Source organism: Schistocerca nitens, chromosome 4 (assembly GCF_023898315.1).
Source record: "Schistocerca nitens isolate TAMUIC-IGC-003100 chromosome 4, iqSchNite1.1, whole genome shotgun sequence".
In the NCBI taxonomy this organism is placed as follows: domain Eukaryota; kingdom Metazoa; phylum Arthropoda; class Insecta; order Orthoptera; family Acrididae; genus Schistocerca; species Schistocerca nitens.
The window spans coordinates 948,255,434-948,272,813 of NC_064617.1; the positions used below are offsets into that span (position 1 = coordinate 948,255,434).

The 17,380-nt window shown below is 44.1% G+C and overlaps 1 protein-coding gene across 1 annotated transcript in view; it reads right to left on the minus strand.

Moving 5' to 3' along the window:
- LOC126252711 (uncharacterized) overlaps positions 1-12,983 on the minus strand; it is a 290,750-nt gene extending 277,767 nt beyond the window's left edge. Inside the window, exons 1-2 of the mRNA XM_049953613.1 lie at positions 12,977-12,983; positions 12,365-12,534 (exon numbers count right to left, since the gene is read on the minus strand). Coding sequence (XP_049809570.1) covers positions 12,365-12,534; positions 12,977-12,983 — 177 coding nt within the window. The remainder of the gene's footprint in view (positions 1-12,364; positions 12,535-12,976) is intronic.
- Positions 12,984-17,380: the final 4,397 nt, after the last annotated feature.

Genomic DNA, 17,380 nt, shown 5'->3' on the forward strand with positions numbered 1-17,380 from the left:
GCCAATCACTTCCCCAGTAGCACAGGCAGCAGCCTACCGTACACTCGCCCTCTGTAGTAATCTTTGCTTCAGATTGTCCAGTGACATCGGTAGTCATCATGACAACCGAAATAAGACATTATACAGGGTGTTACAAAAAGGTACGGCCAAACTTTCAGGAAACATTCCTCACACACAAAGAAAGAAAATATGTTATGTGGACATGTGTCCGGAAACGCTTACTTTCCATGTTAGAGCTCATTTTATTACTTCTCTTCAAATCACGTTAATCATGGAATGGAAACACACAGCAACAGAACGAACCAGCGTGACTTCAAACACTTTGTTACAGGAAATGTTCAAAATGTCCTCCGTTAGTGAGGATACATGCATCCACCCTCCGTCGCATGGAATCCCTGATGCGCTGATGCAGCCCTGGAGAATGGCGTATTGTATCACAGTCATCCACAATACGAGCACGAAGAGTCTCTGCATTTGGTACCGGGGTTGCGTAGACAAGAGCTTTCAAATGCCACCATAAATGAAAGTCAAGAGGGTTGAGGTCAGGAGAGCGTGGAGGCCATGGAATTGGTCCGCCTCTACCAATCCATCGTTCACCGAATCTGTTGTTGAGAAGCCTACGAACACTTCGACTGAAATGTGCAGAAGCTCCATCGTGCATGAACCACATGTTGTGTTGTACTTGTAAAGGCACATGTTCTAGCAGCACAGGTAGAGTATCCCGTATGAAATCATGATAACGTGCTCCATTGGCCGTAGGATGAAGAACATGGGGCCCAGTCAAGATATCACCAACAATGCCTGCCCAAACGTTCACAGAAAATCAGTGTTGATGACGTGATTACACAATTGCGTGCGGATTTTCGTCAGCCCACACATGATGATTGTGAAAATTTACAATTTGATCACGTTGGAATGAAGCCTCATCCGTAAAGAGAACATTTGCACTGAAATGAGGATTGACACATTGTTGGATGAACCAATCGTAGAAGTGTACCCGTGGAGGCCAATCAGCTGCTGATAGTGCCCGCACACGCTGTACATGGTACGGAAACAACTGGTTCTCCCGTAGCACTCTCCATACAGTGACGTGGTCAACGTTACCTTGTACAGCAACAACTTCTCTGACGCTGACATAAGGGTTATCGTCAACTGCACGAAGAATTGCCTCGTCCATTTCAGGTGTCCTCGTCGTTCTAGGTCTTCCCCAGTCGCGAGTCATAGGCTGGAATGTTCCGTCCTCCCTAAGACGCCGATCAATTGCTTCGAACGTCTTCCTGTCGGACACCTTCGTTCTGGAAATCTGTCTCGATACAAACGTACCGCGCCACGGCCATTGCCCCGTGCTAATCCACACATCAAATGGGCATCTGCCAACTCCGCATTTGTAAACATTGCACTGACTGCAAAACCACGTTCGTGATGAACACTAACCTGTTGATGCTACGTACTGATGTGCTTGATGCTAGTACTGTAGAGCAATGAGTCGCGTGTCAACACAAGCACCGAAGTCAACATTACCTTCCTTCAATTGGGCCAACTGGCGGTGAATCGAGGAAGTACAGTACATACTGACGAAACTAAAATGAGCTCTAACATGGAAATTAAGCGTTTCCGGACATGGAAATTAAGCGTTTCCGGACACATGCCCACATAACATCTTTTCTTTATTTGTGTGTGAGGAATGTTTCTTGAAAGTTTGGCCGTACCTTTTTGTAACACCCTGTATATGAGAAATTCATTACCAGCAGATAGTCGGCCTGAAGAGGATCGCTACAAAGACTGTCGAGAGCACGGAAATTGCTTGCTCTTAGTGTTTCATAAGAACGGTGTCAAATATCCAAAATGATTTTGACACTGGCCGTGGAAGACTACCAACATATAAACCCTATTGTCGTTTCAGCTTTGTCTGAGAAGGTGTTAATGTCCTAGTTACGTATGCGGTTTGGCTGTCTTAGAAAAATGGTGCAAATGGCTCTGAGCACCATTGGACTTAACAGTCCTCTACAACTTAGAACTACTTAAACCTAACTAACCTAAGGACATCACAAACATCCACGCCCGAGGCAGGATTCGAACCTGTGACCGTAGCGGTCGCGCGGTTCCAGACTGAAGCGCCTAGAACCGCTCGACCACAACGGCCGGCTGTCTGTCTTCGATAGTTACAAAATAAGCGAATGTGTCATCATCCGAAGCGTAGCAAAATTTCTGGGCATACGTCGCCTGCATTGGATTAGTGAAGATTTAACAATTCATCTACTCTCTCTGTTAGTGTTTGAGGTGGCATGGCGACTCTTCGTTTAATATGCAAAGCAACGGACTTATATTTTCATCCAAATACATCTCGCTGCATGGCAGTACGATGTCAACCAACACCAAAACAGTTGTGGGCGGGGCGGGGGGATGGGGGTGGTCGGAAGTGATAGCCCACGAGTGGTACTTGCGGCTTACATTTTCTGAGATTACCGATTACCAAGTACTCTAATAAAAAGATTCTTAACGGGAAACAGATACTGAATTTCCGTTTCTTTAACCTTCGTTTTTTTTCCAGAAGTGTCAGTATGGTAGACCAAAACTGGCTATGGGCTTCACTTTCCCCATTCTCAGCCCAATATTAATAACATGATTTTAGCATTTTATATCAACACGCAATTATTATTTTATTGTTGTTAGTCGGTTGGTACTGATCAACCAGCATCACGTTCCACCTTCGTTTCTCTGTTGTTTCCGGGTCAAGCAATATTCTTTCATCTCGCCATCTTTTCCAAACGTTTCTGTTCTCCACTGTCAATCTAAAGTTGGATGGTAGGATCTGAAGAGCACGCAGGTTGCCTAGTGTGGCACTGTAATTACTGAAAGAATCGATGCGAAAGTTATTACTTCTCTGGCATGGAAGACGTGACTAATGAAAAGATTATTGTACTTGAACTATCTTTTAGTATGGATTTCGCTGGACCTGTGCTCTAATACCTTGTCATCAGGATTTCAAGCTTTGGATCCCTTCGAAGATAATTTTTTTCCCAAACACATGTCTTGCTGTTGTTACTGATAATTTAACATTATGTGTCATCATGTCTTTCTTGAATCGCAACGGTCGCAGGTTCGAATCCTGCCTTGGGAATGGATGTGTGTGATGTCCTTAGTTAGGTTTAAGTAGTTCTAAGTTCTAGGGGATTGATGACCTCAGAAGTTAAGTCCCATAGTGCTCAGAACCATTTGAACCCAATAATTCTATGGAGATGTCGAAATAATACGAACATCCACTTCATCATTATACTGATATTCCCTGCGTATTCTGACTGATTTCCTCACCATTTTGATTTTCCAGAACTCCTGTGGCTGTATTACATTATTTATCTTATAATCCTTCTTTCTATATGTCCAATGTTCAAAGTCCGGTTGTTATGTATACACGTGCCTGTGATCCCACTATTTTAACCACTACACTGTATTAACTTACTTTCATGTTCGTAGAGATGCGTGTCTTTTACAGGAGCTCCAATCTGAGCCATAAGACCTTTCCATTCGGTGGTTTGATCATTTATAGCAGACTTTTCAAACCCATTGTGTCATTGTATTATTATTATTATTATTATTATTATTATTCAGTGCCTCTAATTATATTTCATTTAAGGTGGCAACGTTAAAAATGAGATAAATGAGGATAGTTGAGAATCTGGAAGTTCACTGGTAGTGTACAATGTTGACGGGCTGTGGAGAAAATCTCTGTCCACTGTTACAGTTGTAACGAATGTGATGTAAATAAATATTTGATTTTTAGTGTTGGAACAATCTCTAGCACTGAAATTGACAGAGAGGAATGTCTTGTTGGTCTTATTACTTTAAAATTTTTCTCTTTTTTCCCTGAAAGTGTTGTCATATTGTTCAACGATGATAAATGTAAATAGTGCGGTACAGTAACACGACGATGCAACACGTGAACTGTGCTATTACAGCAGGTGCATGTTGTCTAGGAAATGACCATCGATAGTCGGTTTCTCAAAACAAGACCATGTCAGTACTGTGCTGCTACATATCCACATATTGTAAAGATGCCCTGCTGTGTGTGATGCTCCGCAGCAGAGGTTCTGGAAATTGCTGGAACTGCCGGCAGCGGCTCCAGTTCCACACGTTCACTGACGCAGCCACTCGTGCGCGACGTGTGGGTGTGGACTCTTCTTGTGAGATGGAAGAGAGTGGCGCCAGAGGACGAACGAATATTAAAAGTGCGCGCCTGATTAACATACGTATAATGGAAGCGTCGCCTGGAGCGAGCGACCAGCGCCACTCAGTGGCTGCGGCAGTTCTGCGAACTGGCGACAGCCCCGCGGCAGATTCCCCTCACTAGCTCGGCGCAGCTCTGCCCCACACACTCCAGCACTTTGCACTGCCTCAGAGTTTCGTAACCACTGCTGCAGCCACACAGCCCACTTTTTCTGCTGAACTTGGCCCTTAACCTGAATGTCTATGCTTAGTCAAACGCACGAAAGATCAATTTTTAATTTCCTGCCAGTATGTGCAATGTACGTAGTCTCAACGGCACAGAGGAGACGGCAACTCCAGGGCACTTTTGCCTTCGAGGAACTGCATGATGCAACAAATGTGGGTCTTTTAAACGAGATGTTTTTAATTTTCTTCCACACTGAAGAGATACATCGTACTGGGAAAAATAATGTTTTGTAGGAAGACAAACTTTTTATTGTTCATTTAATATTTTCTTCGACAGTCTGGGTCAGATGACATCCTCCCACAGTTTCTTTTCAAGTCTGGCAAATATACCAAAATATGGTTAATAAAGTTCTTCACATCACTACTGCAGACAGGAAACATACCCCAAGAACTTAAACGTGCCAAGATAATTTCCCTCCTAAAGCCAGGAAAACCGGGAAATCTTCCGCAGAACTACCGGCCAATAGCACTGCTTAGCATGGTGTACAAACTTCTGGAACGGGTACCACTTAACAGGATCGGTCAGACAATACTCACGGCCATCTCAGTAGAACAAGCTGGCTTTCGTCCCAAGCGAAGCTGTGCAGACCAAGTCCTGGCCCTTACAACACATACTGAAGCGGGATTCCAAAATAAATTAAAAACATCTGTGGCCTTCACTGACTTGTCAGCAGCCTATGATACCGTCTGGAGACAAGGCCTACTCTATAAACTGGTGAAATAATTCCCTGTGATAAAGTGACAAAGCCTATTGGTAACATGATTGGTAACAGAGGATTCCAGGTCGTCATGGGAAACAAAGTCAGCAGCCAGAAATTCCTTCAAAATGGCTTACCTCAAGGCTCGGTATTAGCCCCACTGCTTTTCAGCCTATACATTGCTGACATGCCAGGAAGAGCTTGTATGAAATTTGGCTATGCTGATGACTGGGCTATTGCAACAAGGCACACCGATTCCGATGCAATGGAAGAAACCCTGTCATCCGATCTGTCTGCCGTGGCAGCATACTTCCGTAAATGGAGGCTTAGCCCTAACACTACGAAGACAGAAGTAACTCGCTTCCACCTTAATAACAGAGAAGCCGAAAGAGCCCTGGAAGTATACCTTGACGACACGCGCCTCAACCACAACAAGGAGCCAAGGTACTTAGGGGCCACTTTAGACTGAACCTTGTCATTTAAATCACACCTTACAATAGCAGCCAGCAAGGTGAGAACAAGAAACAACTTCATCCATAAACTCTGCGGAACCACCTGGGTATCAACGGCAACAACTCTGAGGGCGTCTGCACTGAGCCTGGTATACTCTGCGGCGGAGTACTGTTCACCAGTATGGATAAACAGTAGTCATGTGAACAAAATCGATGTCGAACTTAACAGCACCGTGCGCATTATTTCAGGAACCGTTAGGTCTACCCCTAACATATGGCTACCTGTCCTGAGTCATATACTACCCCCAAAAATACGACGAGAAGCAGCCTTTGTCAGGGAATACAACAAGATCGAAGCAAACCCTGAACTACCGGTACACATAGATATACCTGATTTGAGTATCAAGAGGCTTCGTTCAAGACATCCTCCTCTTGCTCTCGACAGCCTCACTGGGTCTGACATCAACTCCTGGAGAAGAGAATGTCTCCAGAATGCCCCAACAACTTGCCACCTAATGCCTTGTATTACCGAGGCAGTACCTGGGTTTGATCAATCCCGCAAGATCTGGTCAACTCTGAACCGATTAAGAACTGGGCACGGAAGATGTGCTGACTCACTCTCAAATGGGGACTGCTGTCTTCGCCAGCATGTGACTGCGGCGCTCCTAAGCAGACCATCCAACACATTAGAGAAGAATGCAGTGCTAGAGCGTTCAGTGGGGCCTTTGAAGAATTCCTCGTGGCATCCCAAAGATCCATCGAATATATACAAGGACTAGATGTTTGTCTGCGAATATATGTAATTTTATGTAATGTAGAATAACGTGATCCAACACTGAAATGTACTTAAATGCCTAACGCTAAATAAAAATAAATAAATTTCTTCGACACAATCACAAAAATATTTTATACTGTTAACTGCTATTGGCTGCCATTGGCCATCATCCAATCGATTGACAAAGCATTTCTTGGTTTCTGCCTAGTGCTGCTTTCAGTCCTTCTGACGATGGCCATGGGTGGCTGATACTGGAAAACAGAACAAAATGTTTTCTCTGACTTTTTCGAATAAAATATCACTCGTAGAAGAAGTGAACTTACAGGCTAACAATACGAGCATACGGTGGGAAAATGGAATACACCGCATAGGGAGAAACTTGGCTGAGAGCTCGAGCCAACGGGAACACGAGGAGAAATAATTGTAGCAAACCGCCAGCTTGTGTTAATACCTGTCTTATACCCTTAACAAGAATGTGAAGGAGACTCGGTGTAGCAGACTGGTGTCAGTGACATATGCTTTCAAAAGTTGAACTGCAGTGCAAGTATAAATTAGTAAACTCTCAATAGAGAACCACGGACGGTAACAACTCGCGAAGCAGGTAACTTATCCTTTTTTGTGATTTTGTTTAATTCTTTCACTCCTCTTACTTATTCCTTTCCTCATCATCTTCTCGTTTAATATTCGCAATTTTTTTTCATTTGTAAAATGTGTACAACTTTACTTCCGGCGTTTTTTCCCAACATTTCAGGCTTTAATGAAACAAACTGGCTACACATGTATCAATCAAAGCATTTTCCATTGTTGGCCACTACTTCCTCCCATCTTTCGGGCAGTGTACGAAACCCAAGTCCAAAAAATTGTTCATGTTTTGAAGCGATCCACGAATCGATCCATTTTGTGACTTCTTCATTTGATCGGAAGTGTTGATCAGCCAGGCCATGCGCCATTGACCTAAACAGGTGATAGTCAGAGGGAGCAATGTCTGGAGAATACGGCGGGTAGGGTAGGACTTCCCATTTTAACGTTTCCAAGTACGTTTTGACCTCTTTTGCAACGTGGGGTCGAGCGTTGTGTTGCAAAATCACTTTATCGTGCCTTTCGCTGTATTGTGGCCGTTTGCTTTTAATGCTCTGCTCAAACGCATTAATTGCGTTCGATAACGAGCACCTGTGATTGTTTCACTTGGTTTTAACACCTCATAGTACACGACACCGAGCTGGTCCCACAAAATGCAGAGCATGATTTTGGAGCCTTGAATATTGGCCGTCGACGTGGAAGCATGGCCGGGATATCCCCATGATTTTTTGCATTTAGGGTTATCGTAATGAACCCCGATCAAAATACGACGCAGAAATCCCTTTCGTTTTTGCCTGTGAAGCAACTGTTCACAAACACACAAACGTCGTTCAACGTCTCTGGTTTCAGCTCACACGGGACCCAAGTTCCTTCTTTTTGAATCATGCCCATAGCCTTTAGATGTTTTGACATGGCTTGCTGTGTCACTCCCACTAACCGTGACAATTCTTTCTGAGTTTGACGCGAGTCTTCACTCAGCAATGTCTCCAGTTCTGCATCTTCGAAAACATTCTCTCTTCCAGCACTATGCCGGTCTACGACGTTAAAATCACAGTTCTTGAAGCGTTGAAGCCACTCACGACACGTTGTTTCACTAATAGCGTCCTTACCATACGTACTTGAGAGCTTTCGACGAGACTCAGCCGCTGTTTTCTTCATATCGAAACAAAACAATAATACCTCCCGGAAAAGAGGAGAATTAGGGTCGTAAACTGACATTTTCAATCAAGAACAACTTTATGATGCAGACACAAATCGACTAATGTTTGGATGAGGTTACGTTGAGCGAGGCCCAAGCTAACTACCTGACCTCTGCGATCTGTTTCTTTCGACCGATACTTACCGTTGTCGCCACCTATCGGCAAACGGTGGAAGCAAAGTTGCACATGTTGTAATTTTGGTCAGTAGACTACTATTAACAGAAACTGAAATGTATATTCTCATCAGGTGTAATAAGCCCTACATAAGACAATTAACTGAATGAATTACATATTAAAGAAGAACAAGAACATCGCACTTATGGCAATTGTTGGCATACAGAATAATGTAAAATTAGTATATGGGCACGTTATAATAGTAGAGTGCTGACAAAACATGCCACTAAAACGTGGCTTAAAGAAAAAAGTGTGTTATCTATAACAATCTCAACACAGTCGCAGGCCTCATTTACCTAGCAAATAACGTGGACAAACTGATGTTAAGTACTCGACCATAAAGGGACGTAACGGACTCTTCGGCTTCCATAATTATACAATTTGCCAGAACATCAGTTTTCTACTTAATGCAGTGCGACGCAATTCAGCTGAAACAAAAAAAAATCCCCTCGAAATACCGCCTTTGAGTCTCAGATGATTTTTAAAGTGCTGGTAACTACGAAACACAATACACTTTTCACCAATACCGCTGGCAGCTGAGTGTGTAGCGTGTTGGTCTAGTAGTTGTGAAGCTGGATTGATTCTCACTAAGAGGGATTTATTTTTACATTGATCCAAATTCGATTTTTATTGTCAATGCAAAGGTTAATCAAAAATTATTGAAGCATAATTTGTTAATAAGGATAACATACATTTATTTTCTGTTCTTAATGCCAAGAAAAATAAATTGATAATTGACACAGAAATGCGAAAATAAAAGATAAAATAAAATACTTTTTTATTTCTAGAGATTTTATTTTTCGTTTAACAATAAGACATTTCATATGACTGTATTCAATTTTAATTTAATTTGTTTTTATTCCACTACTAATAAAAACAAAAGATGTTATTTTTACTGAAAAAATATCAATGGCACTGATTTCGTAGTTGGTAGAGCCCTAGAGTCCACCCATTCAGGTCCGTGATTCAGTCTTGGGTATGGGAAGGGATTTTCTTCCCGCTTCAGCCTCTCCCCTCCCCCCTCCACCACGACTGGCCTATATCTACTCAGACTGCTACCAGACGAGAACTTATGACCTTTCTCGAGGTAAAAAGGTGGCCCCAGGGCGATGGGCTCACTTCCCTCAGCCTACAAGTGGCTCGGCGGAGAAAGGCTGTACCTTGCCTGCATTCAGACGTTATCTTTTTATTTGTTAATGAATATTCCCATTTGATAGTAAATAAATGCTTGAAAGAAAATTAAAAACCGGCGACTTCTTGATTAATATATTACGCTACTAAATTGTCTACGAATTTTATTGACGTGTGTCATAAGCTTTGTAATTAACCGCCGTCGGGAATCCTCTACCTTCCACAATTTTTGAGATTTTTTACAGAACTGTGCCGTGTTGCTTTAAGAAACTGTTGTTGTTGTTGTTGTTGTTGTGGTATTCAGTCCCGAGACTGGTTTGATGCAGCTTTCCATGCTACTCTATCCTGTACAAGTTTCTTTATCGCCCAGTACCTACTGCAAACTACATCCTTCTGAATCTACTTAGTGTATTCATCTCTTTGTCTCTCTCTACGATTTTTACCCTCCACGCTGCCCTCCAATACTAAATTGGTGATCCCTTGATGCCTCAGAACGTATCCTACCAACCGATCCCTTCTTCAAGTTAAGTTGTGCCACGAACTCCTCTTCTCCCCAATCCTATTCAATACCTCCTCATTAGTTATGTAATCTACCCACCTTATCTTCAGCATTCTTCTGTAGCACCACATTTCGAAAGCTTCTATTTTCTTCCTGTCTAAAATATTTATCGTCCATGTTTCACTTCCATACATGGCTACACTCCATATAAATACTTTCAGAAACGACTTCCTGGCACTTAAATCTATACTCGATGTTAAGAAATTTCTCATCTTCAGAAACGCTTTCGTTGCCATTGCCAGTCTACATTTTATATCCTCTCTACTTCGACCATCATCAGTTATTTTGCTCCCCAGATAGCAAAACTCCTTTACTACTTTAAGTGTCTCATTTCCTAATCTAATTCCCTCAGCATCACCCGACTTAATTCATCTACATTCCATTATCTTCGTTTTGCTTTTGTTGATGTTCATCTGATATCCTCCTTTCATGAAACTGTCCATTCCGTTCAACTGCTCTTCCAAGTCCTTTGCTGTCTCTGACAGAATTACAATGTCATCGGCGAACCTCAAAGTTTTTGTTTCTTCTCCATGGATTTTAATACCTACTCCGAATTTTTCTTTTGTTTGCTTTACTGCTTGCTCAATATACAGATTGAGTAACATCGGGGAGAGGCTACAAACCTGTCTCACTCCCTTCCCAACCACTGCTTCCCTTTCATGTCCCTCAACTCTTATAACTGCCATCTGGTCTCTGTTAAAAATGTAAATAGCCTTTCGCTCACTGTATTTTACCCCTGCCACTTTTAGAATTTGAAAGGGAGTATTCCAGTCAACATTGTCAAAAGCTTTCTCTAAGTCTACAAATGCTAGAAATGAAGGTTTGCCTTTCCTTAATCTTGCTTCGAAGATAAGTCGTAAGGTCAGTATTGCCTCACGTGTTCCAACATTTCTACGGAATCCAAACTGATCTTCCCCGAGGTCAGCATCAAACAGTTATTCCATTCGTCTGTAAAGAATTCACGTTAGTATTTTGCAGCTGTGACTTATTAAACTAATAGTTCGGTAATTTTCACATCTGACAACACCTGCTTTCTTTGGGATTGGAATTATTATATTCTTCTTGAAGCCTAGGGAATTTCGCCTGTCTCATACATCTTGCTCACCAGATGGTAGAGTTTTGGTAGCACTGGCTCTCCCAAGGCTGTCAGTAGCTCTAATGGAATGTTGTCTACTCCCGGGGCCTTGTTTCGACTAAGGTCTTTCAGTGCTCTGTCAAACTCTTCACGCAGTATCATATCTCCCATTTCATCTTCATCTACATCCTCTTCCATTTCCATAATATTTTCCTCAAGTACCTCGCCTTTGAATAGGCCCTCTATATACTCCTTCCACCTTTCTGCTTTCCCTTCTTTGCTTAGAACTGGTTTTCCATCTGAGCTCTTGATGTTCGTACAAGTGGTTCTCTTTTCTCCAAAGGTCTCTTTAATTTTCCTGTAGGCAGTATCTATCTTACCCCTCGTGAGGTAAGCCTCTACATCCTTACATTTGTCGTCTAGCCATGCCTGCTTAGCAATTTTACACTTCCTGTCAATCTTATTTTTGAGACTTTTGTATTCGTTTTTGCCTGCTTCATTTACTGCATTTTTATATTTTCTCCTTTCATCAATTAAATTCAGTATTTCTTCTTTTACCCAAGGATTTCTACTAGCCCTTGTCTTTTTACCTACTTGATCCTCTGCTGCCTTCACTACTTCATCCTTCAGAGCTACCCATTCTTCTTCTACTGTATTTCTTTCCCCCATTCCTGTCAATTGTTCCCTTATGCTCTCCCTTTGTACAACCTCTGGTTTAGTCAGTTTATCCAGGTCACATCTCCTTAAATTCCCACATTTTTGCGGTTTCTTCAGTTTTAATCTACAGTTCATAACCAATAGATTGTGGTCAGAGTCCACATCTGCCCCTGGAAGTGTCTTACAATTTAAAACCTGGTTCCTAAATCTCTGTCTTACCATTATATAATCTATCTGATACCTTTTAGTATCTCCAGGATTCTTCCATGTATACAACCTTCTTTTATGATTCTTGAACCAGGTGTTAGTTATGATTAAGTCATGCTCTGTGCAAAATTCTACCAGACGGCTTCCTCTTTCATTTCTTACCCCCATCCATATTCACCTACTATGTTTCCTTCTCTCCCTTTTACTGCTATCGAATTCCAGTCACCCAAGAAACTGATATCCGGGCACTAATGTTCACATTCTACAACTGAGAAGAAGCTCGAATGGAGCAAGTCCGCAGTGTCCACTCGTCAGTGCTGTGGAGCAGTGGGTCGCTGGTGAATTGGACAGGTGGAAGTTGTCGCTACTTTTGAGAGTGCAGGAAGGCAGAGAGGGGCCGAGTACTTACCACACAGTGGTTGGCCTGTGGGGGGCACTCCTTGAGGTGCCTCTGCGCCGTGTAGTTGAGGCAGGGCGTGATGGAGCCCACGCCGTCCGTGTACTCTCCGCAGCGGTAGCAGCGCAGGGCGGCCGAGGGGGCCACTGCAACACAACGGAGGCGGACACACACGATTAACACTGTGCAGCGACGCACGCATCAGCGCAGAAGCGACAGTGCGGTTGCTTTGAGATGCTCGAGAGTGTCAGCAACACGTTATAAGGTTCTCCAAGGTGGGGGATATTTAAATCCTGACCTTACAATGCGCTAGGCTCTAGTTGCCACAAAAACTGCCTTTTCCTTCAGGTCGCACCCATTGTTCAAATATCGAACTTATTTTGGAACCGGTATTTGGTCAGATTCTATTACACAGCATCAGCGTGGTCAGAAGGAAAAGTTATATACAACAGAATGCACGTCATACATAGACAGCTGGCATTCTGTTCTCACTACGGTTACAGCCACCACCACTTTCTCTTTCCGCAGCCTTCTCTATTCTTCCTCACATATAATTGTAGGGAATGAAGTGAATCGTCGCAAAATTAAACCTGGTACAGGGTGACAATTATTGAACTACAATACTGGCCATTAAAATTGCTACACCAAGAAGAAATGCAGACAATAAACGGGTATTCATTGGACAAATATATTATACTAGAACTGACATGTGATTACATTTTCACGCAATTTGGGTGCATAGATCCTGAGAAATCAGTACCCACAACAACCACCTCTGGCCGTAATAACGGCCTTGATACGCCTGGGCATTGAGTCAAACAGAGCTTGGATGCCGTGTACAGGTACAGCTGCCCATGCAGCTTCAACACAATACCACAGTTCATCAAGATTAGTGACTGGCGTATTGTGACGAGCCAGTTGATCAGCCACCACTGACCAGACGTTTTCAGTTGGTGAGGGATCTGGAGAATGTGCTGGCCAGGGCAGCAGTCGAACATTTTCTGTATCCAGAAAGGCCCCTACAGGACCTGCAACATGCGATCGTGTATTATCCTGCTGAAATGTATTGATTCTCAGGGATCGAATGAAGGGTAGAGCCACGGGTCGTAACACATCTGAAATGTAACGTCCACTGTTCAAAGTGCCGTCAATGCGAACAAGAGGTGATCGAGACGTGTAACCAATGGCACCCCCATACCATCACGCCGGGTGATACGCCAGTATGGCGATGACGAATACACGCTTTCAATGCGCGTTCACCGCGATGTCGCCAAATACGGATGCGATCATCATGATGATGTAAACAGAACCTGGATTCATCCGAAAATATGACTTATTGCCATTCGTGCACCCAGGTTCGTCGTTGAGTACACCATGGCAGGCGCTCCTGTCTGTGATGCAGTGTCAAGGGTAACCGCAGCCACGGTCTCCGAGCTGATAGTCCATACTGCTGCAAACGTCATAGAACTGTTTGTGCAGATGGTTGTTGACTTGCAAACGTCCCCATCTGTTGACTCAGGGATCGAGACGTGGTTGCACGATCCGTTACAGCTATGCGGATAAGATGCCTGTCATCTCGGCTGCTAGTGATACGAGGCCGTTGGGATCCAGCACGGCGTTCCGTATTACCCGTCTGAACCCACCGATTCCATATTCTGCTAATAGTCACTGGATCTCGACCAACGCGAACAGCAATATCGCGATACGATAAACAGCAATTGCGATAGGCTACAATGCGACCTTTATCAAAGTCGGAAACGTGATGGTACGCATTTCTCCTCCTTACACGAGGCATCACAACAATGTTTTACCATGCATCGCTGGTCAACTGCTGATTGTGTATGAGAAATTGGTTGGATATTTTCCTCATGTCAGCACGTTTTAGGTGTCGCCACCGGTGCCAACCTTGTGTGAATGCCCTGAAGAGCTAATCATTTGCATATTACAGCATCTTCTTCCTGTCGGTTAAATTTCGCGTCTGTAGCACGTCATCTTCGTGATGTATCGATTTTAATGGCCAGTAGTGTATATGAAAAAAAAAAGAAAATAGTTGCGGCACATACTTTATTCAACATGTAAGCGTCACTACAGATATTCGGATTTGGGTTGTGACATGTTCCATACGCCTGCCATTATTGGCGATGATGTGGCGCAGACGAATAGCGAAATTCTGCATGACGTGCTGAAGTGCCGGAACATCGATGCTGTTGATGACCTCCTGAATGTCTGTTTTCAGCTCATCAATGGTTTTGAGGTTATCGCTGTACACCTTGTCTTTAGTATAGCCCCACAAAAAATTGGGATTATCGCTGTACACCTTGTCTTTAGCCCCACAAAAGGAAGTCGCATGTGTCCAGATCCGGAGAATGTGGCGGCCAATCGAAGCCCACGCCAGTGGCCTGTGGCTACCTCAGAGCCAGAAAGCGCTCCGCAAAGTGCTCCTCCAGGATATCAAACGCTCTCCTGCTTCGGTCGATACGAGAAATGGTTTTATTGATTGCATCTCTACCAGTTAAAACTTACTGCTGCGTTTCTGTACTTGTACCATCACAAATAAAACATATTGTGTCAGTATTAATGGCATTTGGAACAAAAAAAATTGTCATTCGCAAGTATAACCAACCTTTTATTGACGCACCTTGTCAGTTTCCTGACAAGACATTTAGAACATTCTTAATAATATATTTATTTTACAATTTTTTTTATAATGACTGATGAGCAAGATGATTTTGTGGTGTCAGAAAACTTTCTCACTTGTTTGGACACAAATCAGTCGTGTACAGAGATCCTCTGTTTTTCATTCTCCTTACAAATATTGAAAAATTTTTCACTTCCATTCTTCATTTGATCCTAAGAAAAGTTACAATTTAAAATATCACTGTCTCTGTGTGCGTGTTCATGCGTCCCCCACCCTTTCTTTTACATTCCTAACTGTTGATAGCGTATTTTGGAGGATGGTTGCAATTTCCAGTCTGACATTCGCCTGATGATCAACGGCGACTCTAGAAAACTTGGACGGATTGGGGGACCAGAACTATTTTAATTTCCATTGTCCTACACAATACACTGATCAGCCAGAACATTACGGCCACCTACCTAATAGCCGAAACGTTCAGCTTTAGCACGGATAAAAGCCGCGGCGCTCCGTGAAATGGAAGAATTGAGGCCTTGGTAGATCGTTGGAGGGAGTTGGCAGCACATCTGCACTCGCAAGTCACCTGACTCCCATATATTCTGGGGACGGGACGATGAGCTCTGACGCCACGTTCAGTCACATCCAAAATATGTACGATCAGGCTCAGATCTGGCGAAGTTTGGGGGGGGGGAGGGGAAGGTGCAATTGGAACTCCATCACATTCGTGGCCTTGTGATATGGCGCGTTATCTTGATGAAAAATGCCAGTGCTGTCGGGAAACATGATCGTCATGAAAGGGTGCACGTGGTCTGCAAGCAGTACGATACTCCTTGGCCAACATAGAGACTTGCACGAGCTCCAACTGGACACATGGATGCCTACGTGAACGTTCCCGAGAGCGTAACGGAGGCGCCGCCAGCTTGCCTCTGTCCTACAGTGCAGGTGTCGAACCGCTTTCCCCCTGGCAGACAAGGATTAGCGTCATCCCATCACCATGATGAAGAAGGTATCGGGATTTATCGGACCACGCAACGCTCTTCCACTGCGCCAACGTCCAATGCAGATGGTCATGTGCCCATTTCAGCTCCGGCTACCAATGTTGTGGCACATGCGTGGGTCGCATGCTGCGGAGGCCCATCTCTTTAGGAGTGTTCGGTACACTGCGCGTTTGGACACACCTGTACCCTGCCCAGCATTAAAGTCTGATGTCAGTTCCGCCACAGTTCGCCGCCTGTCCTGTTTTACCAGTCTGAGCAGCCTGCTAAGTCCGACGTCTGTAATGAGGGCTGGCCGCCCAACCCCACGACGTCTGGACTTGGTTTAACCTTGTTTTGACGATATTCATCACAACACTCTTTGAACACCCAAAAAGTAACGCAGTTCCCGAAATGCTCTTGCCCAGCCTCCGGGCGGTCGCAATATGTCCTCTGCCAAACTCAGATAGATCGCACAGCTTCCCCATTCTGCACACGAACAGTACGTTCCTTAATACTACATGCACCGTGCACGTGTCTACCTAGCAGTCATGCCTCGCCCACCTGACGGTGCTCTCGCCAGGATGTGTTTATATCGACAGTAGGTCGGTGGTCATAATGTTCTGGCAGATCAATCTACACTACTGGCCATTAAAATTGCTACACCACGAAGATGACGTGCTACAGACTCGAAATTTAACCCACAGGAAGAAGATGCTGTGATATGCAAATCATTAGCTTTTCAGAGCATTCGCACAAGGTTGGCGCCGGTGGCGACACCTACAACGTGCTGACATGAGGAAAGTTTCCAACCGATTTCTCGTACACAAACAGCAGTTGACCGGCGTTACCTGCTGAAACGTTGTTGTGATGCCTCGTGTAAGGAGGAGAAATGCGTACCATCACGTTTTCGACTTTGATAAAGGTTGGATTGTAGCCTATCGCGATTGCGGTTTACCATATCGCGACATTACTGCTCGCGTTGGTCGAGATCCAATGAATGTTAGCAGAATATGGAAGCGGTGGGTTCAGGAGGGTAATACGGAACGCCGTGCTGGATCCAGCGGCCTCGTATCACTAGCAGTCGAGATGACAGGCATCTTATCCGCATGGCTGTAACGGATCGTGCAGCCACGTCTCGATCCCTGAGTCAACAGATGGGGACGTTTGCGAGACAACAACCATCTGCACTAACAGTTCGACGACGTTTGCAGCAACATGGACTAACAGCTCGGAGACCATGGCTGCGGTTACCTTTGACGTGCATGACAGACAGGAACGCCTGCGGTGGTGTACTCAACGACGAGCCTGGGTGCACGAATGGCAAAACGTCATATTTTCGGATGACTCCAGGTTCTGTTTACATCGTCATGATGGTCGCATCCGTGTTTGGCGACATCGCGGTGAACGCACATTGGA